The sequence below is a fragment of the Coenobita brevimanus genome, chromosome 13, assembly GCF_032717465.1.
Source record: "Coenobita brevimanus isolate Jiangsu-jjx chromosome 13, ASM3271746v2, whole genome shotgun sequence".
Taxonomy (NCBI): domain Eukaryota; kingdom Metazoa; phylum Arthropoda; class Malacostraca; order Decapoda; family Coenobitidae; genus Coenobita; species Coenobita brevimanus.
The window spans coordinates 39,322,749-39,349,487 of NC_136966.1; the positions used below are offsets into that span (position 1 = coordinate 39,322,749).

The window sequence follows — 26,739 nt, forward strand, 5'->3', positions numbered from 1 at the left end:
CGATTAATCCGGTGGAACCAAAACACAAGTACTGTACTGTTAGACTGATTTATTTACCGGTAAATGTACATTTTAAGTACCAGAAAGACTTTTCCAGTTCAGTGTATATTCCTCCAGCTTGTTTCAGTATTTTTCAGACTACCTGTATATTCAGTTCGTTAAATCACGTTTTCTTACGGAAAGATTTCCTCCCTGTTATTATCGTCACGTTCTAAAGCTGTACCTACGATTGTTTCCTGCACAATGAACGAAACTCATCGTACTCAAATGTGGACTTCGTTTCCCAACTGAAGATTAGGTAGGTTAAATTATTAGGTGCAGTTAAGTTAGGTTAGGCCAGGTTTAAACACTTAGATTAGAACAGTGTCTTCTGCCAATACGTTAACAAATCAAACAAAGAGTCGTCACACCAGAACAGTTAAAAACATCGGGGAAACAGATTTAACAAGAAATGTTTATTTACCAACCCAGAAATAATAAGAAAAATATAATAGACTATCAGGATGAACTGATTTGGTAAGGTGCTTTTACTGCTTACAGCAAAGCGTATGTTTACCCCCCTCAAATCCTCAATGTTCGTGAGTTCAGAAATTTGTGTGCTCCCGTGGCAGACCCTGAAACCATTTTTCAATGTTATAAAGTCAGTTTCTTTTTCTTAGATGTGAAAAGACTCGGCTGGTAAACCTGGCTTTTTCCCCTCCTCCCTAAACCCATCTTGTGATTTGCTATGATTCGTGAAAAAATTAATAAAATTAGGGAGCATGTTACATTAGCATTTAAACATAATATTTGGGTGCATGTTACTTTACCATTTAAACATATCGGCGAAAACATCTGGGATGAAAGGACCGCCTAGCTGTTTGGGATGGTAGAGTAGGGTCGTATAAACATACCAGTGACCTTCATTCCCTTCCCAAAACTGTTCACAGTTTTTATGGCTCTCCCTAACTCAACGTCACTGACACCGGTACAGTAAAGCATTGTTCAAGGCTGGTGGCCATGAAGGGGTTAATGGAATACATATCAATACTCTCTCTTTCACACATACACAAATGAACAAAAGAATGTGCAATAAATGTACACTTAACTGTAAGGAGCAGAAATAACTGTATGCTCTGTCGGTCCGAAATGTGTTGGGAAGCGACACTGAACAAAGAATGTGGAACTGAATGCCACCTTACGAGAACACTTGAGATGAAAGTATTTTTTCTTATTAGTAAACATGTTTGTTCCATTTCATCCCCTATAATTGTGAAACACATAAATTTTCCTCCAAGCATTCAGCCTAATAACCTTACCAAATCAATTCATATTGCTCTAGTTTGTTTTCTGTATTTTTCTGCCTATTTTGTGGGTGGTAAATTATGTTTGGCTGAAAGATTTCCTCTATTTTTATCATAACATTCCTCAAGCCTTGCCTACGATTGTTTCAGGCATAATGGAAGACACTTACTCATAATTAGGGTGCATGTTACATTAGCATTTAAACATATCGGCGAAAACATCTGAAATGAAGTGGCAGGCCGCCTGACTGTTTGAGATGGTAGAGGAGGGTTGTGAAAACATACCAGTGACCTTCGTTCCCTTCCCATAATTGTTCGCAGTTTTTATAGCTCTCCCTAACCCAACATCCCTGACACCGGTACAGTAAACCATTGTTCGAGGCTGGCAGCTATGATGGGGTTAATGGAATGCATTATTGTTTGTATTAATACTCTCTTTCACACATACAGTACACTTAAGAACGAACAAAAGAATGAACAGTAAATGTAAGAGGAAGAAATAACTATGCTCTGTCGGTCCGAAATGTGTTGGGAGGCGCGACATCTAACGAAGAATGCAGAACTGAATGCTAACTTACGAGAACACATGAGATGAGTAATTTTTTTTTTATGATTAGCAGACATTTTTGTTCCATTTCGTTTCCTAAAATTGGGAAACCCATTACTTTTTGTCTAAGCATACAGCCTAAAGACTTCACCAATTCACTTCATATTCCTCCAGTTTGTTTTCTGTGTTTTTATATTTTGAGGGTAGTAAATTACCTTCTCTTGCTGAAAGATTTTCTCTTTTATAATCATGTTCTGTAAGCCGTACCTACGACTGCTTCGGCCATAATGGAAGAAACTCATCATACACAAAAGTGGATTAAGTTTCCCAATTTCCCAACTGAAGCCCAGGTTAGGTTGAATTATTTTAAATTATTAAGTAGTTAAGCAAGGTTAGGCTAGGTCAGGAGTATCAGTTGCCTTACCAAACTCCACCCTACCACCCTTGTGATCGAGTTGTGAGCAGGAGGTGTGGGTGGGGGCAGGGTGAGCAGACTCTCTCTGGTTTACCCATGCCTCGCTCCCTAGCAACTGGATGCTTCCTGTTTAAACCGGAGCTATCTTACGGATAATTCTATGAATTACTGTACCACTGAACCATTCGGTCACGGCCCGGATATACCGAAAGCTGGATAATCCGAGCCTGGATAATCGAGCTTCCATTGTGTATATATATATATATATATATATATATATATATATATATATATATCAGGGCCCTTGTTTGGCGAGCCACAGCTCGCAAATGTGAGTATTTTTTCCCTTCGGCGAATAAATTTTACGTGCAAGTCGCATATTGGCGAGGAGAAAATATATCCACTTCAAAACCCAGTAAACTACAAAATAAGTATATCTCACTTAAATGAACAAGAAAGCACACTGTGATCAATTATTAAGTCTTTCCTTGTCGCCACTGTGAATGTTTAAAACCTCATTATATGATTCTAATCATCACAATGCATAAATAAATAAATATATTTATTGCTTGTAAAATATTTCAGCTCGTAGGCAGGTTGGCTACTAAAGTTTTTTTTTTTTTGGCTCATAACTCTGAAACATTAGGAGCCAAATGGCTCACAACCATCGGCAGTTAGCAAGTGCCCTGTATATATATATATATATATATATATATATATATATATAATGTTAATTTGGGCAAATTTGTGACTAACTAAAATCTAACATGAAAATTCAAATTCAGTCATGGGTTATTTATCCAGTATAATGTAGTATCTTTTACATCCCAACACTCTTCATACTATAACTGCAGGTATTATATAATATGCACAGTAAGTACATGTGCTGCCCTGTCTCCATGGCTCTCCCAAACAGAGCCCCAGTTTAACCATGAATGTAGAGTACATTTTGTTACAATCATTTAAACATTTTATCACATACACCTCTTGAATATTCATAAATATCTGAAATATGCAATATAACTGCACAATGAACATCTAATCACCACAACATTAGCAGGATATAAGATGATACCAACAGTAGTTGCCTCGTGAATCATGCATACCGTACATCCAAACATACGTCATTTAACCCCATCACTAAGAATGAAATACTTGCTTAGTTTATTCTTGTTAACTCCAAACAACTTTCTTTAATTTAGGTAAGACCTTTCATACTGAATGGAATAATGAAGGCTGTATCTCACCCCTGTTCAAAAATCTCTTCTAAGCAAATCATCGTCAACATCATCTGGATCCCACCCACGGGCAGGGTGAGGAGTAGCAATGTCCAGACAGTCCAAGTCTGCCGACTCCAATGGGCCAAGCTTCCATTCGCTCATCATTATGCCCTCGGAATCCTGGCACTATCTGATATGCCAAAAACATTCACCACATTCTGCAGCTTCACATTAATGTATTCAATAGAGTTACTCTGGACACTGTCACGTTAAAAAGAGGTGCCAAATCCCTGATCATGCACTTCTTCTCACAATATTCATCCAGCCTGCTTGATCTCTTGTCAGTCCCCTAACCTCACCGACTTCCATATCTCCCTCACACAGTCATCTGCCATATTCCTCCACTTTCTCCTTGGCCTACCTCACCTCATCTCTCCTTCAAATTTGCTCATATATACCTTTTTCACCACTCTATTGCTACCCATTCTCTCCACACGACCATACCATCTCAGTACACTCTCTTCGATTCTGGTGTCCACTGACTTCCTCATTCCACATCTTTCACAAATCACATTATTTCATATCCTATCCTTTCTCTGTACTCCACGTACATTCCTCAGCAGTCCCATCTCCACTGCGCTCACTCTTGACTTTTCATTTTCATACCACACCATAGTCTCATATCCAAATGATGAACACGGCACTAACACTCCTTCATGGAAGCCTCATGCAGCTGCAACACTCAAGCCTCTGTTTCTTATCAAGGCCTTCATAGCACCAGCTACTTTCCTTCCTTGTGTCACTCTACTTTCTGCTTCTTTCACACATTTTCCTCTCTTTTCTGTAACTGTACCCAGGTATTTGAACTCTCTCACCAATTCCTGTCTCTCTCCATTCACTGTAATATCAAACTGGGAGTCACATTCTCTCTCAATAACCATCACTCTACTCTTTTCTATATTTACTCTCAAGGCACGACGCTCACAGACATCAGCAAAACTCTGCACTAATCTACTAAGTTCTTGTCCGGTATTTGCAAGTAGTACTGCATCATCAGCATACAACAAATTTGAGATATCCCACCCATCACCATTCATTACCAATGCCACCCCTCTCTCTATTACCTGTGTTTTTACTTCTCTCATCACCCCATCCATACATACAGTACCCTCGCGCCCAGTATGCGTTTGTCCAGTATAGTCAGCAAAAAAATTAAATAATTTATTACTCTAGTATGAATTTGTTGGGCTAGTATGGATCGGCCGTGCAGTGGGCCAAATCCAATGAGTTCTCCTCTAGTACTGACATGTTGCGTCCAGTATTACTACCCACATGCGCGTGGGAAAATGGCCGACACTAAAGAACGTTTCCCTAGTACTGCCACACCAGTCCAGTATGCCTTCCTCATGACTCGTGACGTGTGCCAGTCAAATTGCGGTATTGCACTTCCCCTTGATGACGAAGACAACAATGTGGCAGTGTGTAACTATGAGGGATTTATGAGGAAGGTTGAGGCAGACAGGCCTCCTCAGGACCATGAAGGCCCTCCTCCAAGGGGTCAGTAGGACCTCCTACAGCCTTGGAAACCCCTCCCTCTTCCCACCCAAGCCCATTACCACTCACCTTAAAGGTTGGTAAAATCTTAGCTGTGCCAAAATGTAGTTAAGTTGAATTTTGGGGGGGACTTTTTCAAGGCTTGTCTGACATTATTAATTTTCCCATATGGTCTGTTGTTTGTCCAGAACGGATTTTGTGCAGTACGGTAGTACTGTCTGACAAAAATACCATACTGGACGCGAGGGTACTGTATACTGAACAACCATGGGGACATCACACAACTTTGTCACACACCCACATCGATCTAAACAAAACATCCAGCAATCATTTGATGATAGTAAAAACAGAATAAAAGACTGCAATGCCACTGCAGTAAATGGTTACACTTCCCTACTAAACACTCTGTACAGCAAAAGTAAATTCAAATTAACATTACCTTGGGCAAGTACAGTTGAGCCAATCAACTGCTTCCATGAGTGGTGAGACACCCTTTCCTGAGAAAGTGATGTCTGGATGTGTGACCGGCAGTTGATCCTCAGGCACTGGCACTGCCCCACACTGGTCACAGTGAATGATGGGTATAGGTGTGCCCCAGTACCGCTGCCTGGAGATCACCCAGTCTCTCAGACGGGCACTGGTCTGGTATCCACCAGAATTTACTTCTTCAAGTCTCCTCAGCACCTCTGCCCTGCCTTCTTCCATACTCATTCCATCTAGCTCACCAGAGTTCACAAGTCTGCCATCTTTAAGAACACACATAGCCTCAAACCCACATGTCCTTGAAATATTTGCATCACATTCTGATACACATGGCACTCCTACGTAGTATTCAGCATGTTTGTGGAATGGCAAATCATCACTCACAATAACTGGGATTCTCCTGTGAGTTAGGGGACAAACAGCCATCACATTTAACATACGGTAAGACCCAACACTCTGCCCTTTATCTTTTTCACAGTCTAGATTATGACCTTGCTGAACACCAATGAAGCTAATGCCATGTATAAGTTCAGGGCGAGCCATCCACAACCGAATAAATGACTGTCTTTGTTGCCCACCATTTTGTCTATGTATTGGTTCTTGACTGTGACCTGCAGTCTGTTGCCCATTAACTCTGCTTTCTCTTGCTTCAACACACATCTCTACCCGGTAGCCATCACACTGTCCAATCCAATGCCTCTGTATCTTGGAGATATCTTGCCAGTCCTCCAGCACTGGGTCCGACAAGCCATCATACAGGGACTTGGAAAACCTAAAATATATGAAAAAGAAAATGTATGTGAAATGAACATGTGACACACACACACACACACACACACACACACACACACACACACTAGACGCGAGAGGGAAAGGACGTGCCTGGCATCGCTCTGCACTGGGTCAATCTCGGCCCTCAAATGGCTATACCTAAAAAGTATCTTTGTATGAGTCAAGCTCAGTACTAGGCCCAACTAAATAGTGTTCTATTATAAAAGAGGAAGTTTAAGTAAAAGTGTTGTTCCAATAACACAATACAACGAAGTAAGCAGCAGTGCCGAAACAGGCAAATCAGCTGTTTCAGTGTTGACTGTGTAGTCTCTGACGTAAAGGAATGCAAAACTGTAAGTAGAACCTTTCTGTTAGTACCAGAAGATGACCACCATCTTTAGCAAATCAACTTTGGAAAGAATCAAGAAAAGGGACAAAGACAGAAAACAAGATGATGATTTCTACCAGGAACTGCTGGAAATGGAAACGCATAATAAGCTGGTGGAACGAGTGTACAGATTAGAAAGGCATTTCAGAGTGAAATAGATGAAATTAAAAAGCAGTTGCACATGCAGAAGGAAGAGAATGAAAATTTAGTAAAGGAGATTAATAAGAAAGACACAACAATAGATGAGTTAACAGTTGAGGTGGGTACACCTAGAAGGAAGATTAGTGAAATGGCAAGCACAGTTGTCAACCATGAAAGAATTATGGAAGAGTTCAGGTATGATACAGAGACAATAAGGCAGGCAAGCACTCTGATAGATCATAGCAGTGATAGTGATGAGAAAATAACCCAGGTAAATGAAGCGATGCAAAGCTACAAAAATGATGTGGGAACCACATATGCTGAAATGGTGAAAGCAAAGAAAGACTTAGAAACAAGAGTTGAAGAAAAAAGCATTAAAAAGGAAGTGAAGAAAATAATCCAAAACAATCCAAAATTGGTCAAAGATTCAGCAGACATCTACAAATCTATAATAATCACTGGTATAGAGGAGGAAGAAATAAAAAACAAGATTTTGAGGGACAAAAAGGAGATGGCAAATGTAATGACCATATTGAAGGAAGTGTCAGAGGAAATCTGTAGTAAAGACATAATGGAACACAAAAGGCTAGGGAAATATGAGAGAAATAAATCAAGGCCCCTGAAAGTTACCTTCCAGAGTGTAAACACTGTGGAGGAAATACTGAAAAATGCAAACAAACTTATGGAAAAAGAGGACTTCAAAAATGTATGGATAAAAAGATGCCTAACTAAAGAGGAACTTGGATTACTAAAAAAGAAGAGGGAGGAGGCAAGAACAAAGAGGGAAGACCAGAGAAGGAGAAGAACAAATTTTTTTACAAAGTAATTGGACTGCAGGTTCAAAAGTGGTACACAGACAGGAGGGAATAAAAAGGAGAAAGGTACCCAAGTCATGACAAGTATGTAAACAAGATGATTAAGCTGATGTACTCTAATGTGGATGGAATGGTATCTAAATTACTAGAGGTGAATGACTATATCAAAGAAAAAGAACCACATATTGTTTGCCTAACTAAAACAAAATTAACACCAAGGATATCAAACAATACACTAAACCTAGAGGAATACAATATGTGGAGAAGAGATAGGAACTTAAAAAAAGGAGGAGGAATTATAATATTAACAGAGAAAAATCTGCAAGTCAAGGAAGTAGAACTAGTTGTACCCTCACAGGTAGAACTGATTGCAGTAGAGATTAGTACATCTGAAGGGAAGGTAACTGTGGCAAATTTATACATGCCACCCAGATCAAACATTTGGGAAAAAGGCGAATATGAAGACCTGGCAGAGAAAACAATTCAAAGTTTAAGAGCATTACTATATAGAATGGAGGAGAAATCTGAAAGAATTATAGTAAATGGAGAGTTCAATACAAATATAAATTGAAATACAGTACTCTAAATATAAAATGTCATGAAAGCTGTTGGGACCAAAAGCTCCTTGACCCTGAGCAGGAGTTCTTCCTAACATAACATGTAAAAGAAAGCACCAGAAAAAGAGGACTTGACATACCATCAGTACTAGATCTTATATTTACTAGGCAAGAAAATGATTCCACTAGAAATTGTTTTGGAAGGAGGTAAAGAAAGTAAGGCAGTGTGAAAGGGGATACAGTAGGGGAGTGAAAGATAGGAATAATAGATTGCTGGTGGAGAAGAGAGAGAAATTAAGGAGATGGAAGGAGCACTTTGAGGATTTGTTGAATGTAGAGACTGAGAGCAATGCGAGTATAAGAGGTTGGGGAATGGCTGGGAGAAGAAGAGATGAGAGGAGGGAGGAAGAGATCAGCAGGGTGGAAGTAGTGGAAGCAATGAAGAAGATCAAGATGGGAAAGGCCCCAGGAATTGATGGAGTGTGTGGTGAAATGCTGAGGTATAGGGGTGAGATTGTTGTGGAGTGGATATGGAAGTTGTGTAGATTGGCTTGGGAAGAGGGAATGGTTCCAGAGGACTGGAAATCAGGTATAATTATTCCTTTATACAAAGGAAAAGGGGAGAGAGAAGTAGGTGGTAACCATAGGGGTATTTGCCTTATTAGTGTGACTGATAAAATATATGGTAGAATACTCACTGACAGGGTTAGGCATATGACAGAGGAGCTAGTTGGAGAAGAACAATGGGGATTTAGGAAGGGAAAAGAGTGTGCAGATCAGATATTTGTTCTAAGATGTTTCGTCAAGAAGTATCTAGAGATGGGAAAGAAAGTGTATGCTGCCTTCGTGGACTTGGAGAAAGCTTATGACAGAATAGATAGGCAAGGTATGTGGAAGGTATTAAGAATATATGGGGAGGAGGGGAAATTGTTGAATGCTGTGAAGAGTATGTACGAAGGAGCTAGGGCTACAGTGTGAGTGGATGGTGAGCTGAGTGAGTTCTTTGATCTCAATGTGGGACTGAAACAGGGTTGTGTGATGTCTCCATGGCTGTTTAATATATACATGGATGGGGTTGTGAAGGAGGTGCAAGGTAGGGCAGTGGATGTGGGGCTGGCCCTAATGAATGAGGGTGAGATTTGGAAGATTCCGGTGTTGCTTTTTGCTGATGATACAGTATTGTTGAGTGAAGATGAATGGAAGTTGCAAGGTTTGGTGAATGAATTTGGGACAGTGTGTAGGAGGAGGAAGCTGAAAGTTAATGTAAACATAAGTAAAGTTATGGTGTCTGAGAGGAATGAAGTCACAGAATGTACAGTGAGGTTGGATGGTGAGGATATGGAGAATGTGAGTGCATTCAAGTACTTGGGTAGTGTGATGAGTAAGGATGGAACTTTGGGGGATGAAGTGCGTGAAAGGGTGCAACAGGGAAGGAAGGTTGTTAGTTCACTGAAAGCAGTGATGAGAAATACGGAGGTGAGTATGGAAGTTAAGAAGTCACTGCATGATAGTATTGTGACCCCTACCCTGACGTATGGAAGCGAGGTGTGCACCTGGCAAGAGGGGAACAAGTCAAGAGCGAGAGCAGTGGAAATGAGTTACTTGAGAGGAGCATGTGGAGTGACATGGAGGGACAGGTTGATGAATGAAGAAGTGAAGGAACGTTGTGGGGTGGATGTGGATGTCGTTGATAAGATTAGGAGAAATACACTGAGGTGGTTTGGATATGTGGAGAGAATGGAGAATGAACGACTGACTAAGAGGGAGTATGTAGGTGAGGTGGAGGGAGGAAGAGAGAGGGGTAGACCGAGGATGAGGTGGAGGGATGGAGTTGCGAGGTACATGAGGGAGGGGGGGTTGAGTTGGGGGGAGGGTAATCAAATGGAGGGTGACACAGCGACTTGGAGGTGTTTTGTCTGCTGCCATCCTTTGCGGGATTAGGGCATCGGGCTATAGATAGATAGATAGAAAATGATACTGATAATAAAATGTATCACTCTCTATTTGGTAAAAGTGACCATGCAGTATTAAATTACAACTTCAGGATTGCATATGACACAGTTAAGAGTAATGAATGTTACAAAAAGAGCCTTCACTACAAAAAGGGCAAGTATCATGACCTAAAGAAATACTTCTTAAAAACAGATTGGGAAAAAAGAGCTTTGAGGACAAGATGTAGATGTTATATATAGAAAATTCTGTGAACTTTATGAAATAGGAGTCCAGATGTACATCCCACAGCACAAAGAAGCAGAAAAGAAAATAAAAAAATGGTTTAATACAGAATGTAAAAAATCAAAAGAAAAAAAAGAGATTTGTTGTGGAACAGATACAGAAAAGACAATAGTGAAAGGGCATAGAGCAACTATAAACAAGCAAGAAACGAATATACAAACATATGGAGGGAAGCCCAAAAAACAGTTTGAAGAAGACACCATAAATAAAAGTAGTGATCAACCGAAGCTATTTAACAGCTACATCAGAAGCAAAACCAAAGCAGAAGATAAAATAAAATCCATTACAGATGAGGGGATCACCTACACACAAGAGAAGGATATTTGTGATGCACTAAATAAGAATTTCCAATAAGTTTTTACAAAAGAAAGTAATTTTGAGAGGGATATATATGGAACACGCATGCCCACACATACTACTAGATATACAAGTATTAGAATAAAGAAATACAGGAGGAGTTAAGTAAATTAGACAAAGGAAAAGCAAACGGTTCTGATGAAATTTCATGTTGAGTGCTACATGAATGTGCAAAGGAGTTAAGTAAACCATTATCTTTAATTTTCATGGAATCCTTGGGACAAGGTAAACTACCTGATATTTGGAAGAAAGCAAACATTGTTCCCTTATTAAAGAAAGGGAATAGACAAAATCCACTCAACTACCGAGCAGTATCACTAACCAGTGTTGTAAGCAAGGTATTAGAAAAGCTGATAAGAGAAGTTTGGGTAAATCATCTAGAAGAACACAGTATGATAACAGAAAGACAGTTTGGTTTCAGAAAGGAAAAATCATGTGTTACTAATTTGTTGAGCTACTATAACTGAGTAACAGACACAATACAGGAAAGAGAAGGATGGGTGGACAGTATCTACTTAGATTTCAAGAAAGCATTTGACACAGTACCACACCAAAGACTTTTATGGAAACTGTACGATCATGGAGGAATCCGAGGCAAACTGTATTGTTGGATGCAAGATTCTCTCTCTCTCTCTCTCTCTCTAAAAAAAAAAAAAGAGAACAGTACTAATGGGAAATTACTCATCACGGAGGGAAGTGACTAGCGGAATTCTACAGGGCTCAGTGCTGGCACCAGTTAAGTTTTTAGTGTATATAAGTGACCCCAAGGAGGACTACTGGGACTTGGAAATAGGCCCTGAAGCCTTTACCCAGAGTCGGACATGTTATAAAAAAAAAAAAAACATAGACAGTAACACTGGAAATGAAAGCTATCTAAATATGTTTGCTGATGATGCAAAAATGCAAAGAGGAATTACTAACACAGACTCTTATAAAGAGCTACCAGAAGAATTAAATAAACTTCATGAATGGAGCAATACATGGCAAATGGAATTCAATGTGGACAAGTGTCATGTAATCAAGTTCGGTAAAAGTGGAAAAAGACCACATTGGGATTATAAATTAGGAAGTAAAGCCCTACACACATCAGAAAAAGAGAAGGACCTATGTGTGATTATCAGTGACAGACTATCTCCGGCTGACCACATCAGTGAGAAGGTACGGAACATGTATACACTGCTTGCAAATATCAGAATAGCATTCACATACATAAATGAAGACATGCTAAGAAAGATAATAACATCATTCATCAGACCGACCCTGGAGTATGCATCAGAAGTCTGGAGTCCTCATCTCAAAAAACACATAGATAAGATTGATTACGTTCAAAGGGCCGCTACAAGACGGATACCAAGCTTAAGAGATCTAAGCTATGAAGAAAGACTAGAAAAACTGAATCTGCCTACACTACAGGAGAGAAGGAAGAGAGGAGACATGATTATGCTATATAAATGCATATCAGGGAAGGAGAAAATAGACATAAATTATTACATAACCTATGAGGATGCATCGGCAAGAGGACACAGCAAAAAACTACATAAAAAGAGAGGCGATAAAGACGTAAGGAAATTTAGTTTCCCAAATAAGGCTATTGATCAATGGAATGCACTACCAAATGAAACAGCGAGTGCCAAAACAATTCATAAATGTAAGGATATGTACGATAAAAATGGTTTAAGAGACGGGACAATACGAGCTTGATTCATTCCTGTAAAGATACAATTAGGTAAGAACAATTAGGTCAGAACACACACACACACACACACACACACACACACACACACACACACACACACACACACAGTGTGAACACTGTAGAAGAGATATCAAAAAATGCTAACAAACTTGGGGAATTAGAGGAGTACATAGAAGTGTGGATAAGAAGGTGCCAGCTCAAGAGGAAAGGGGATTACTAAAGGAAAAGAGGAAGAAGCAAAAAGTAGCAATGATGTAAGATCAGATAAAGAAAGAAGTAAATTTTTTTTACAATACAGTAGGATTGAAAGAGTAGAGGTGAAAATATTATACTTTAGCCATACCTGTAAATAATGGAAGAAAATGGTTTTTTTTTTTTTGTATATAGTTGATAATGTTAAGGCTATTGTAACCTGTCTGAGTCTCATATTTGTAAGTTGTATCAACAATAAGAATTTTGATTTAAGTGTGCTTGAATATAAAGCAGAGGAAATATATCTCACTAATGTGGATAAAAGAACATTTTGTTTTGGAGGGAAGAGCGGAGCAGCTTCCAGGCAGCTGTACGTAGTTTTATTTCTCATTCATGCTTAGGTGAGTTAGGAGGTCTAGTTCTACATGGCACTATGTTTTAACAGTCTGAGGTGCTGCTGATTTAATGTGAAGGTAGTTGTAAGTACAAATATTTGTTGAAAGAAGTATGCCAGCACAAGCTGCTAGATTGTTATTTTTCAACTTCATCAACAGGTGGATGTTATATAAAATTGATTGTATACATTGTTGCAATACGTAGTCTAGTGTTCCAAAATAAAGTATGATGGTATTTATGGATTATTATGATCTGGAGAGTTGCAAGATAATCTGAAAGGCCCCAGTTATTAATATTTGTAACCAAAACATGCCACCTATGATTTGTTTGAGTAGGAATTTGTGGTGTTATTTTATATTTCAGCTGGTAAGCAAGTGTCTGGCTGGGATCTTTATACTAAAGATTTGTTTGTTGGCAGAGGCTGTTCTCATCCCCTGGGTAACTTTATATGGGATATAGTTTAGACAAATAAGTGCGCCCCAGCGCCTCATGGTATTTTTATATCTCTAACACTCTGTACTTGGGCCTAAACCTATTTGTGACCCAATATTAAAGCTGTAATAAATTTTCATTCCCAAAGTGCAAGTTTCCTCCCATCCCTGGGTCACACTTGGTGGAGATGTGGGGTAATTGGTACAAATGGTACAATATTTAGTATTCTAGCAGAGACACAGTCACCCAGGGGGTGGAGTATGAAGTGGGAGCTACCCTAATGAAGGACAAGAGGAACAGGACCATCCTTAATCCTGCTGAATCAAGAGGCCACAGGACACAGGAGGCTAGTATCAAACATGGAGACTGCAGATGAATTACTGAGCTTCTTGCAGCCTCATAGTGACTCAGGTGAGGGAGCAAGAGTTAGTGCGAACTAATGGTGTGAGCCATGTGATTAAAATGAGAACAGTTTAGCTACGGGTGGTGGCCTTAAAGATGAACTAAAACGATACAGTAAGTCCCCTCGTTTGGCGAATTTCAACTTGGCGAAACTCACTTTTGGCGGTAGGGTGGCCACGGACCACCGAATGCTCGCTTGGCGATTTGAATTCAAACTTGGCGGTCCCCTGGCGGCCGCACGTTGAACAATATCAAGAAAAATTGAAAATGTCAAAGCAGGCAAAAATAACAAAGTTTTTCTTAGAGAATCTGGACAGACAACGCAATATCCAAGACGTCATTGCCACCATTCCCATAGACGATGATAACTGTGAAATAATTGATAACCCCCCCCCACTCGATGTGCCACAAGAACAGCCCCAAAAGCAGCCACAAGAACAGCCACAAGAACAGCCGCAACCTCCCCAGCCATCCCAACCTCCCCAGCCACCCCAACCTCCCCAACCTCCCCAGCCAAGCTTCGCTGCCCTCTTTAAGCTGGATGCTGACTTTTCTGGCTTCGATGAAGTGGACGATCAAGCGAGACAAATGGTTGCTAAGGGGGTTATGGGGGAGGAGGGGGAGAGTGATGAGGAAAGTGGTGGTAGCAACTAAGCTGCCCCCACTGCCACTCCGACGTTCCCAGCCAAGCAAGCCTATCTTCACTCTATTTATGTTAGTTACAACCTTTATATCATGTCTTATTAGCTTTATTTATTGTTTATTGGTCTGTTTTCTACATGTGTATTAATATGTGAAGGCAAAAGATTTTATTTCAGCTCGAAAGATGGTGTTTTAGGGGTCAAAAGGGAGACTTTGGCAATGACCAAAGACTGATTGAGGCACTTTATAGGCAATTTATATGGTAAAAAGAACTCGCGTTTGGCGAAATTCGAATTTGGCGGTAGTTTCGCCAGACTAATTGGATCGCCAAACGCGGGGGCTTACTGTACAATGCTTTGTGGGAAAGTTAACTGGATGCATTGCAGAAGGAAGTGAATACTCTTAATGTAAATAATGCTGGAAGTAAGGTAATGGGTTCTCATGTCAGTGATGATGTAAGACCACAGGTTATGAGTTATGAACCCAAACTTAGAGTTCTGACTGGTACATGTGATAACTTGACAACTGTGTCTATAAGAGAGTGGATTGCTGATGCCAGAGATAACACTAAGCAGTTAGAATGGGACAAGATTCAGTCAACCCAGTATCTCCTGAGATATCTGGCTGGTCCGGCAAGAGCTCGGCTTTGGAATTGTCCATACTCCATACGCAGAGCCCCACAGCAAGTACTGAAAGTAATTTGTGAAACATATGGTCGTTCAGAGTCATATACAGAATTGGAAAATTGGAAGACAAGCTTGTGCAAAGAAAACAAGGAGAGGAGGAGGATATTTGGGCCTATAGTGATGCATTACTGGATACTGATAGGGAACTTCAGCCATGCACCCTATGGAGAGTGACTGGAGGCAGAAAAGGCTAAAGGAAAGATTTGTTAGAAATCTGAGAGACAGAGTGTTTGGTTTATCTATCAGAAGACATTTAGATGAACACCCCACTGTAAAATTCGAGGAACTGGTAAGGGTAGCTGAAAAACGAGCAAGAGAGGAACAGCTTGTGATAGAGTATGAAGAGGACACAGTGATGTAGCAAAAGAAACAGAAGCCAGTGAGTATGCCACAACAAGAGATTGCAGTGATCCGGTTATCCAACGCTTGGAGGCTATTTCACTGGAAACTACACAAACAGTGAATAAACAGGAAAAAGAGTATGGAACTGAGTGTCGCTAATCAAAAGCAGGCCAACATGGTGTATAATGTAGACATGCAGTGTAACAGGGTTAATGCTGGCACATCATATTATGGTTGAAGTAGAGGTAACCGGCCAAGACGAGGAAGTCAGTATAGAAATCCATGGTATGGGTTTAGAGGTCAGTGTTATAACTGTGGTCTAAGTGGCCACATGGCATACCAGTGTACAGATGTACAGCCTGGCAGGAACAGATACTCAAACACTACTAACAACATACTGTAAGGGAGCAGCATATGCACCCCCTTCAATGGGAAACGAGGAACCCCCACTGCTGTGAACAGGGCAGTGGGGGTACACACAACTGAATCCAGTCAAAGGGTTCACTCAAAAAGGACACCTGAAAACTGGAAAGGTCTAATTGGGAAGGCCCCATCAGCTATAGTCACGATGGCAGGTGTAAAGGTTCGGAGTTTATTAGACACTGGTAGTGAGGTTTCATTGGTTGATGAGGGATTTTACAAAAATTACAGTATTTTCAACCAAATGGTATAGATTTGTGTAAATTTCAAGGCTGCAAATGGAGGATGCATTCCCTATTTAAGCTATATTATTGTGGATGTGTGTATTGGGGGGGAAATGGTATCAAACTGCGGAATCATAGTAACAAAGGCCAAGCGAGAAGTAAGTCCAAACCAAGTATTAATTGGCATGAACGTGTTACAGGAATGCAGATCAGTGTTTCGGCAAATGTATGGTTCCAGTTATATGCAAAAATTAATTGAAACCCCTGGGAATGAGGCTTTGGTACAGTGTCTGAAAGTAGTGGAACAGAAAAAAAGGTGGAACAAAAGGTGCTGGTTCGGTTATGCCAGGGTTTCATCCCCAATAATAATCCCAGTTAACTCAAAGAAAGTTATACAAGTACTGATGCCTCGTTACTGTGAACAGAAGGAATATCTCATCGAGCCACTTCAGCGTGATGAGGGATGGCTTCCGTGGGGTTTAATACTAATTCCCACTCTTTCTACAGCAAATGATGGCAAGGGAGTGGTCATGGTTGTATTAGGTGTACTGGTGAGGCTTAAGAGTTTTTGGAAAGTTGGAACAGTTGCAAGGGGTGAAACATGTAAACAATATGTAGCTGAAACTTGTGAAGTTTCCACAATGCCTGCTGGTAGTACCTGTACTGAACCTACATTTATAATGAATCAAGTGCCCAGTGATTTACAACAATATCAATTTGATGTAGATGTTAAAGGTGTCTCTGAGGCTGACCAGAAGAGATTGTGGGAACTGATTTGAGAATATAAAGATGTCTTTGCTTTGTCTTCAGATGCTTTTGGATGTACTGATGAGATAGAACATGAGATTCTGCTGACAACTCAGGCCCCTATCAAACAGCCATTCCGTAGGATCCCTCCTAATCAAATTAGGGAGGTTAGGGAACATACAGAAAAGTTACTTGAAGATAAGGTGACTGAGGAAAGTTCTAGTGCTTATGCCTCCCCTGTAGTGTTCGTTCGAAAGAAGGAGCAGAGTTTAAGATTGTGCGTCGACTACTGGTGTTTGAATGCAGTCACCCTTAAGGATGCCTTTCCCCTCCCAAGAATAGCTGAGTCATTAGATGCTGTGGCAGGTGCCTGTTGGTTTTCAACTTTTGATTTAGCATCTGGGTACCATCAAGTGAAGGTAATGGAACGAGACAGACCTAAAACCGCATTTTGTACACCTTTTGGATTATATCAGTACCGCAGGATGCCATTTGGGTTGACCAATGTCCCCAGTACTTTTTGGCACCTGATGGAAAGGATATTTGGTGATGAGATATTCTTAACATTGTTAGTGTACTTGAATGATTTACTTGTATTCTCTAAAACTATTGATGAGCACTTAGACAGGATGAGGACAGTGTTCTCTCAATTGCTAAAGTACGGGTTAAAGTTAAAGCCAGGTAAATGTCACTTTTTGCAGCGGGAAGTAGCATTTTGGGGGTACAAAATATCAGAAGCAGGGGTGGAAACAGATCCTTCCAAAATTACAGCCGTAAAAGAATAGGCGCGGTCTAGGACCATAAAGGAGTTGAGGTCATTTTTAGGCTTTACATCATTTTACCGAAGATTTGTTCCAGGATTTGCCAAAATTGCTGCACCTTTGCATGCTATAACTGGGGGTCATAATACAGCTGGCAGGGCTTCAATTCTAGACAGGTGGACTGAAGTGGAGGAAGAAGCCTTCCAAACTTTGAAGAGCCTTTTGATAAATGCCCCCGTACTGAAATGTGCTGATTATACAAAACCCTTTGTTGTTGAGACTGATGCTAGCTTTCAAGGCTTAGGTGCAGTGCTTTCGCAGGAGTATGATGGTAAGCTTTATCCAATTGCTTATGTAAGCAGGGGCTTAAAAAGATCAGAATGAAATACAGGTATGTCTAACTACAGCTCTATGAAACTTGAGTTACTTGCACTGAAATGGGCAGTAGCAGATCAATTTAATGATTATTTGATGGGTAGTCAGTCCATTGTCTACACAGATAATAACCCTCTGAGTAGACTCGAGAAATTGAAGCTAGGTGCAGTAGAGCAGAGATGGGTTGCAGAACTTGCTAAGTTTCAATTTAAGGTCTTATACAAGGCAGGTAGAGCGAACGGTAATGTGGATGGGCTGTCCAGGAAGACTACAGAGGGTGATGTTACTAGTGGCAGCTCTTCAGAGGAAGTGGAGGCCTTTGCTGTGGAAGTTTCCGGAGCTGAATTGACAGAAGAGAGGTTTGTCGGGAAAGTTTCGGGGCCTGATGTGTCAGATGCATCTCCTTCAGATTCTAGAAGCCCAAGTTGCCCAGTGGAGGAATTTGATAGTTATGTCTGTTTGCCTGGTATTCCCAAAGAGAAATTTATATTGCTGCAATCTAAAGACCCTGTAATTGGAAAATTTTTGTAGCATCAGCATAATGAATTAGATGGTGTTCAGGAAGCCAAGATGAATCATGAGTTTGCTCAGTTATGGAGGGAGAGGAAGCAGTTGCATGTGAGAGATAGAATGCTGTACAGGATCATTCCCAAGGATGATAAGAAACAGTTTGTTTTACCAGCCATACTGAAGCCACACGTTTTGAAAGCCATGCATGACTGTATGGGACACCAGGGCATAGAAAGAACCACAAATCTGATAAAATCTCTCTGCTATTGGCCAGGGTTTTATGAAGACATTGAGAGTTATTGCAAGGAGTGTAGCAGATGCATAGTATCCAAGCCGCAGGTGCCTGTGATCCAAACCCCAATGGAAGCACTGTTGGCTAAGAGACCTTGGGAAATTATAGCAGTGGATTTTACCTTGACAGAGCCAGCTAGAGATGGAAAAGAGAATATAATAGTAGTTACAGATGTGTTCAGTAAGTTCACCCTGGCATTTCCCACAAAAGATCAGAAAGCATCCATTGTTGCAAAGGTTTTAGTTGAGGAGGTGTTCTATCGTTATGATATTCCTGAAAGGATATATACTGATCAGGGAAGAAATTCTGAGAGTTCTTTGATTAAACAGCTATGTAAAGTACTTCGGATTGAGAAGACAAGAACTACTCCGTACCATCCCAAAGGGAATGGTCAGTGTGAGCATTTTAACAGAACTGTGCACAATTTGCTGCGTTCTATTACACCCGAAAAGAAATTATGTTGGTCTAAACACCTAGGAGAGATAACCACTATATATAATTGCACACCACACTCGGCCACTGGGCTCACACCCCATTATCTGGTATTTGGTAGGGAGGCACAGTTACCTGTTGATTTTCTCTTGAATGTTAGTAACTCAGATGAAGGAGAGGATGACTGGGTCATTATATTGGAGAAACGGTTAGAATTAGCATGGAAATCTGCATGTGAGCAATTACAAAAGGAAATGTTATCGAGGAAATGTTTGTACGATAAGCGAACAAAACTGTATCCACTGAAGGAGGGAAATAAGGTGCTGTTGAGAAACCAACAGGTTCGGGGTAGGAACAAAATACAGGATCATTGGTTGTCTGAGGTCTATAGGGTGATTAATGTATTGAATCCTGTGAATGGAGTGTACAGAGTTAACCCTGCATCTGGAATAGGTGAAGAACGAGTTGTCCATCGAGCGATGTTGAGAAAAATAAGGGGCTCGGGAAATTCAGGCCCTAAGACTTCAACAGACAGTGATCATGTGTACTCTGCTGATGATGAGATAGGTTCCAAGATTAGTATAGAGGAAGTTGGTAATTCAGATAACGACAGTTTCATGATCCAACCAATAGATTCTGAATGTGGCTCTACAGAAGAATCAACTGCTAATATCATTGAGGAGAGATCCAATTCACTTAGGAGGAGTCATAGGACGACAGCTGGTAAACACTCAAATGTGCACACACTGCCCAAGTCGGCAGTAAGGAGGATCTAGCTGACGGCCTGGGGCATGGTAGGAAAAAGAAAAAAAAAAAAAAATGGGAGTGAGTGCAGTGAGCTGAAAATATTTTACTTTAGCCATACCTGTAAATAATGGAAGAAAATGGTTGTTTTTTTGTATAAAGTTGATAATGTTAAGGCTATTGTAACCTGTCTGAGTCTCATATTTGTAAGCTGTATCAACAATAAGAATATTGATTTAAGTGTGCTTGAATATAAAGCAGAGGAAATATATCTCACTAATGTGGGTAAAAGAGCATTTTGTTTTGGAGGGAAGAGCGGAGTAGCTTCCAGGCAGCTGTACGTAGTTTTATTTCTCATTCATGCTTAGGTGAGTTAGGAGGTCTAGTTCTACATGGCACTATGTTTTAACAGTCTGAGGTGCTGCTGATTTAATGTGAAGGTAGTTGTAAGTACAAATATTTGTTGAAAGAAGTATGCCAGCACAAGCTGCTGGATTGTTATTTTTCAACTTCATCAACAGGTGGATGTTATATAAAATTGATTGTATACATTGTTGCAATAGGTAGTCTAGTGTTCCAAAATAAAGTATGAAGGTATTTATGGATTATTATGATCTGGAGAGTTGCAAGATAATTTGAAAGGCCCCAGTTATTAATATTTGTAACCAAAACATGCCGCCTATGATTTGTTTGAATAGGAATTTGTGGTGTTATTTTATATTTCAGCTGGTAAGCAAGTGTCTGGCTGGGATCTTTATACTAAAGATTTGTTTGTTGGCAGAGGCTGTTCTCATCCCCTGGGTAACTTTATATGGGATATAGTTTAGACAAATAAGTGCGCCCCAGCGCCTCATGGTATTTTTATATCTCTAACACTCTGTACTTGGGCCTAAACCTATTTGTGACCCAATATTAAAGCTGCAATAAATTTTCATCCCCAAAGTGCTAGTTTCCTCCCATCCTTGGGTTAAGCAAGTAAGAAAAATGGCACATAAACAGCAGGGACTAAATAGAAACAAGATAGCAGACTCAAGCAATGTCAAATATGTGGACAATATGGTTAAGTTAATGTACTCAAGTGTACATGGAATGGTATCCAAATTATTAGAGATAAACGACTATAAAATAGAAAATGAGCCTCATATTATCTGTCTAACAGAAACAAAATTACCCCCAAGGATATCAATGAAACTAAATGGAGAGGTGAGTGTGTGAAAGAATGGGAGTATGGATGGGGTATATGTGCAGAAGTAGGTGAGAATGAGAGGGCAAAAGAAGGAATGTGTATAGCTGTCAGTAAAAGATGGAAGAATAACATAAGAGAGTATGGATCAGTTGGGTCAAGGATTGTGTGGGTAAGATTGAAAGTTGGAATACAAATGTGGGCAATTGCGTGCGTGTATGCGCCAACGCAAGATCGTGCAAGCAGAGTGAGAGAAGAGTTCTGGACAAATGTGGAAGTGTGCATGGAAAAGTCTGGAAGGAATGAGAGAGTGTTTTTGATCGGTGATATGAATGGTAAAGTAGGGAATGTGAAGGTAGATGGAATAGTTGGTGAGTGGGGTGTGCCTGCTGAGAGAGATGAGAATGGCAGTGCGTTAGTGGACATTTATGCTGGGAGGCGATTGGTGATAGCCAATACCCTCTTCAGGCATAAAATGATCCACAGGTATACGTGGCGAGTGATGAGAAGGGTGGGTGGTGAACTGAATGAAAGGAAGGCAATGATTGATTATGTGTGTGTGGATGAAAGGATACAAAGATGTGTACTGGATGCAAGAGCTTATAGAGGTTGGGGGAGTGGACTTTCTGACCACTACTTGGTGGTGGCCAGAATCAAGATACAAATAAGATGGAGTAATAGAAGAAGTGAGGTTAGAAGGGGAGTGAAAGATAAAAATGGTAGATTACTAGTGGAGAAGGGAGAAAAAGTGAGCAGATGGAGAGAACACTTTAAGGAATTGTTGAATATACAGGATGGAAGTAATGCGAGCATAAGTGGCTGGGGAATGGCTGGGAGAAGGAGGGAGGTGAGAAGACAGGAAGAAATCAGTAGGACAGAAGTTGTGGAAGCAATGTAGAAAGTTAAATTGGGGAAAGCCCCAGGAATTGATGGAGTGCGTGGTGAAATGTTGAAGCATGGGGGAGAGATAGTAGTAGAATGGATGTGGAAGATGTGCAGATTGGCCTGGGAGGAAGGTAGAGTTCCGGAGGATTGGAAGTCAGGTATAATTATTCCTTTCTACAAAGGATAAGGGGAAAAAGAAGTGTGTGGTAGTCATAGGGGCATTTGTCTTCTTAGTATAATAGGAAAAGTGTATGGTAGGATACTTATTGACAGAGTTAGGGAAATAACAGAGGAATTAGTTGGAGAAGAACAGGGAGGCTTTAGGAAGGGAAGAGGTTGTGTAGATCAGATATTCATTCTTAGATCTTTAGTGGAAAAGTCTCTAGAGAAGGGAAAGAAGTTGTATGCGGCTTTCATGGATTTGGAGAAAGCATATGACAGGGTGGATAGACAAGGATTGTGGAAAGTATTAAGAATATATGGAGTAGATGGGAAGTTGCTGAATGCTATGAAGAGTATGTATGATGGTGCTAAGGCTGCAGTGAGTGTGGATGGTGAACTGAGTGAATTTTTCTCTCTGAAGGTTGGGTTGAAACAGGGATGTGTCATGTCTCCACGGTTGTTCAATCTGTAAATGGATGGGATAATAAAGGAGTTCCAAGGTAGGGCAGTGGATGTTGGAGTGGCCCTGGTGAGAGAGGGTAGTGTTTGGAAACTCCCTGTATTGTTGTTTGCAGATGATACTGTGTTGTTGGGTGAAGATGAAGGGGAGCTGCAAGGCTTGGTGGATAGGTTTGGGAGAGTGTGTAAGAAACGGAATCTAAAAGTGAATGTAGGGACGAGTAAAGTGATGGTCTTTGAGAGAGGTGAAGTCAGCGAATGTACAGTGAGGTTGGATGGTGAGGAATTGGAAAATGTGAGTACGTTCAAGTACTTGGGTAGCATGATGAGTAAGGATGGAGGTTTGGAGGGTGAAGTGCTTGAAAGGGTACAGCAGGGAAGAAAGGTTGCTGGTTCCTTGAATGCAGTGATAAGAAACAGGGAAGTGAGCATGAAAGTGAAAAAGTTACTACATGACAGTATTGTGATACCAACTCTAACGTATGGAAGTGAAGCTTGGACGTTGTTGGAAGGGCACAAGTTAAGAGTGAGAACAGTGGAAACGAGTTATTTAAGAGAAGCCTGTGGAGTTACATGGAGAGACAGGCTGACAAATGAGGATATAAAGAAGCGTTGTGGTGTGGATGTGGATGCAATAGGAAGCGTTAGGAGGAATACACTGAGGTGGTTTGGCCACGTGGAGAGGTTGGAGGATGAAAGACTGACAAAGAGAGTGTATGTGAGTGAGGTGGAGGGGGGGAGAGGGAGGGGGAGGCCGAGGATGAGATGGAGAGGTATATGAGAGAGGGGGTGTGAGTTGGGAGCAGGGCTGTGAAATGGCAGGGGATAGGGGGACAGGGCGACGTGGAGGCAATTTGTTTGTGGCCACCCCGAACGGGATTGAGGCATGTGGCAATAGATAGATAGATAGATAGATAGATATCAAACAACTCATTAAATTTGGATGAGTACAATACTGTATTTGGTGAAGAGACAATAATTTTAACAAATGGGAAGGAGTCATGATACTAAAAAAGAAAAAACTCCAAGTAAAAGATATAGAAATAGACATACCCTCACAAGCAGAATTACAGTAAAAGCTCAATTAACCAGCATCCGATCCATCAGCACATCCCTATAACCGGAACGCAAATTTGATCCGGCATGGGGTCAAAAATATTTCGGATACCGGTCGTCCCATCTATAATTCTTGATCAGTTCTGTACAGTACAGGATAAAGTAGTGTACACAGCTAAGTTTTCAAAATTATTTTGGCCTGTAACATAAGCAAAATTTTTCTTTAAATAATTTTTGGTAATGTTTGCTGGTTTGTGTTCAGTCCTGTACAATTTCTCTTGCTATCTTTTTGTGTGTATTGTAGTGTACACTCACGATCACTAATTTCTGCTCAAGGATGCCTCTTTCGTACCCCCATATACCCAGGGAAGACGGGAGGGGGGAACAAAACGAGCTCCACCCGCCTCTACCCCAGCTCCCAACCCTCCCCCATACCCCTACCCCTCCCAGCCCCTCACTTGTCATTCTTAACTGGCAGTTACATCTCAAGGTAACCTCATACTTTACACTCGTAGTCACATTACTAATACACAAATATAAAACACTATACTGTAGTCGCGGCATGCGACTCTGAGGTTGTTATTATCATGCCCTAGCAACCTACCATTCAAAAGTGCTTCTGACTTTGTGTATAATATGAGACGAATGTGATTTGTGTATCATATGTTCGTGTATAATAATCATTCATTCATTCATACTCGTGTATTATATGTTTGTGCATAATAATATGATACGAAATCAGACATACTTTTGAATGGTAGGTTGCCAGGGTATGATAATGACAACCTTAGAGTCATGCGCCGCCACTACAGTCTACGTAAAAAATATATAATAAGACTATGAACATGCTGCAGCAAGAAATTAATGCATTATAATGTTGACAATTAAACAAAAACGTTAACAACGGCCATCCCAGGCCTCATGCGTTGGGTGTTTGCATGCTTCCATGTGTGTGTGTGTGTGTGTGTGTATTTACCTATTTGTATTTACCTATTTGTAGTATACAGGAATTGAGCAATGCTCGTGTTGTCCTGTCTCCATATCCACATTTATCAAGTCTACCTTTACACACATGAATGTTTTTCTCATGCACCACCTCTTTGTCTAAGTCATTTCAAATATTTAAGAATATATCTAATTGTGATATACACGGAATGTACTATGCTCGTGGGTTTCCGTCGCTGTTTCCCAATAAGTCGAATTTAACTTTAAACTCGTTTAAGTTATTAGACTGGACGATCTCTTTGTCCAGGCTATTCCATAAGTCTATACTTCTGTAAGGAAAGCTATATTTCTTGATATCCTTCAAGCAGCTTGACTTTTTCAATTTCATTCCATGTCCTCTTGTTGCTCTCTTATCCCATACAAACAGATCTTCTTTGTCAATTTTATCTACTCCCACCATGGTCCTGAACACCGCAATCATGTCTCCCCTCTTTCTCCTTTCCTCTAACGAAGGCAAATCCAGTTTTTCCAGCCTCTCTCTGTATGACAGGTCTGTCAGACTGGGGACCATCTTGGTTGCTGTTCTTTGTATTCTCTCAATCTTGTTTATATCTTTCTTTGTGTGGGGACCACACTACCGCTGCATATTCTAACCTGGGGCGGATCATGGCCACTATCAATTTTTTCATCATTTCCTCATCCATATAATGAAATGCTACTCTTATGTTAGTCAAGAGTTTATAAGTCTCTCCAACTATCTTGTTAATGTGCTTTTCTGGTGACAAACTATCTTGGACCAGCACTCCCAAATCTTTCTCTTCTCTCCTTTTTGTGATTAATTCATTACCCAAAAAATAATTCAGTGATGGTCTCCTGGTACTTTTACCCATTTCCAATATTTTACATTTCTTTACATTAAATTTCATTTCCCACGTCCGGCTCCAATTATGTATCCTATCCAAATCCTCCTGCAGTATTTTACAATCCTCCTCAACCTCTATCTTCCTCAAGATCTTTACATCATCAGCAAACAGACTCGCATAACTGTTCACTTCATCTACCATATCATTTACGTAAATCAGGAACATTACTGGCGCCAACACTGAGCCTTGAGGGACTCCACTTGTTACTTCCCTCCATCCAGACATCTTTTCCTTTATTACTGTCCTCATTTGTCTGTCTCTCAAAAAGTCTCTCATCCATTCCAGAAGTTTCCCCTTTAGTCCTCCTATATATTCTAGTTTCCACATTAGTCTCTTATGAGGTACCTTGTCAAAGGCCTTCTCTAAGTCTAAGTACACACAATCCACCCAACCATCTCTCTCCTGTACCACATCAATCGCTCTTGAGTAAAAGCTCAACAAGTTTGAAACACATGACCTTCCACTTCTGAATCCAAACTGACATTCAGCCAAAATATTCATCTCTTCCAGATATTTTATCCATCTGTCTTTCAGGATTCTCTCACACAATTTTGCGACCATGCTGGTTAGAGACACTGGTCTATAATTCAGGGGTTCTTCCCTGTTTCCTCCTTGTAAATTGGTACCACATTTGCCCTCTTCCATTCTTTTGGCACTTTCCCCTCTTCCAGTGAGCATACAATTAAGCTGTGAATTTTATCCGCCAGTTGTTCTCTGCATTCCTTCAGTACCCAATTAGAAATTCCATCAGGTCCTGGGGCTTTCCTTACATCTTGAGTTTCCAGTAATTTATACACTTCCTGCACCTCCACTTTTATATCTTTCATCACCGGAACATTTCTAATCACTCCCTCCCCTTCCACAAGCTCCTTTTCTTTAGTGAAAACTGACTGGAAACGTTTGTTCATTATTTCTGCTTGCATTGCCGCATCCTTAAAGACCTCTCCATCTACTTTCAGCTTGGTGATTCCTTCCTTTTGTTTCAGTTTGCCATTAACAAATCTATAAAACAGTTTGGGTTCATCCTTGCATTTGTCAATTATACCTTTTTTCAAAATTCCTTTCTT

The 26,739-nt window shown here is 40.5% G+C and overlaps 1 protein-coding gene across 1 annotated transcript in view; it reads right to left on the bottom strand.

The window, feature by feature from the left end:
• The window catches only part of LeuRS-m (Leucyl-tRNA synthetase, mitochondrial), a 370,394-nt gene that overhangs the window by 216,932 nt on the left and 126,723 nt on the right, over positions 1-26,739 (bottom strand). The window contains exon 5 of the mRNA XM_080284805.1: positions 5,459-6,274. Coding sequence (XP_080140931.1) covers positions 5,459-6,274 — 816 coding nt within the window. The remainder of the gene's footprint in view (positions 1-5,458; positions 6,275-26,739) is intronic.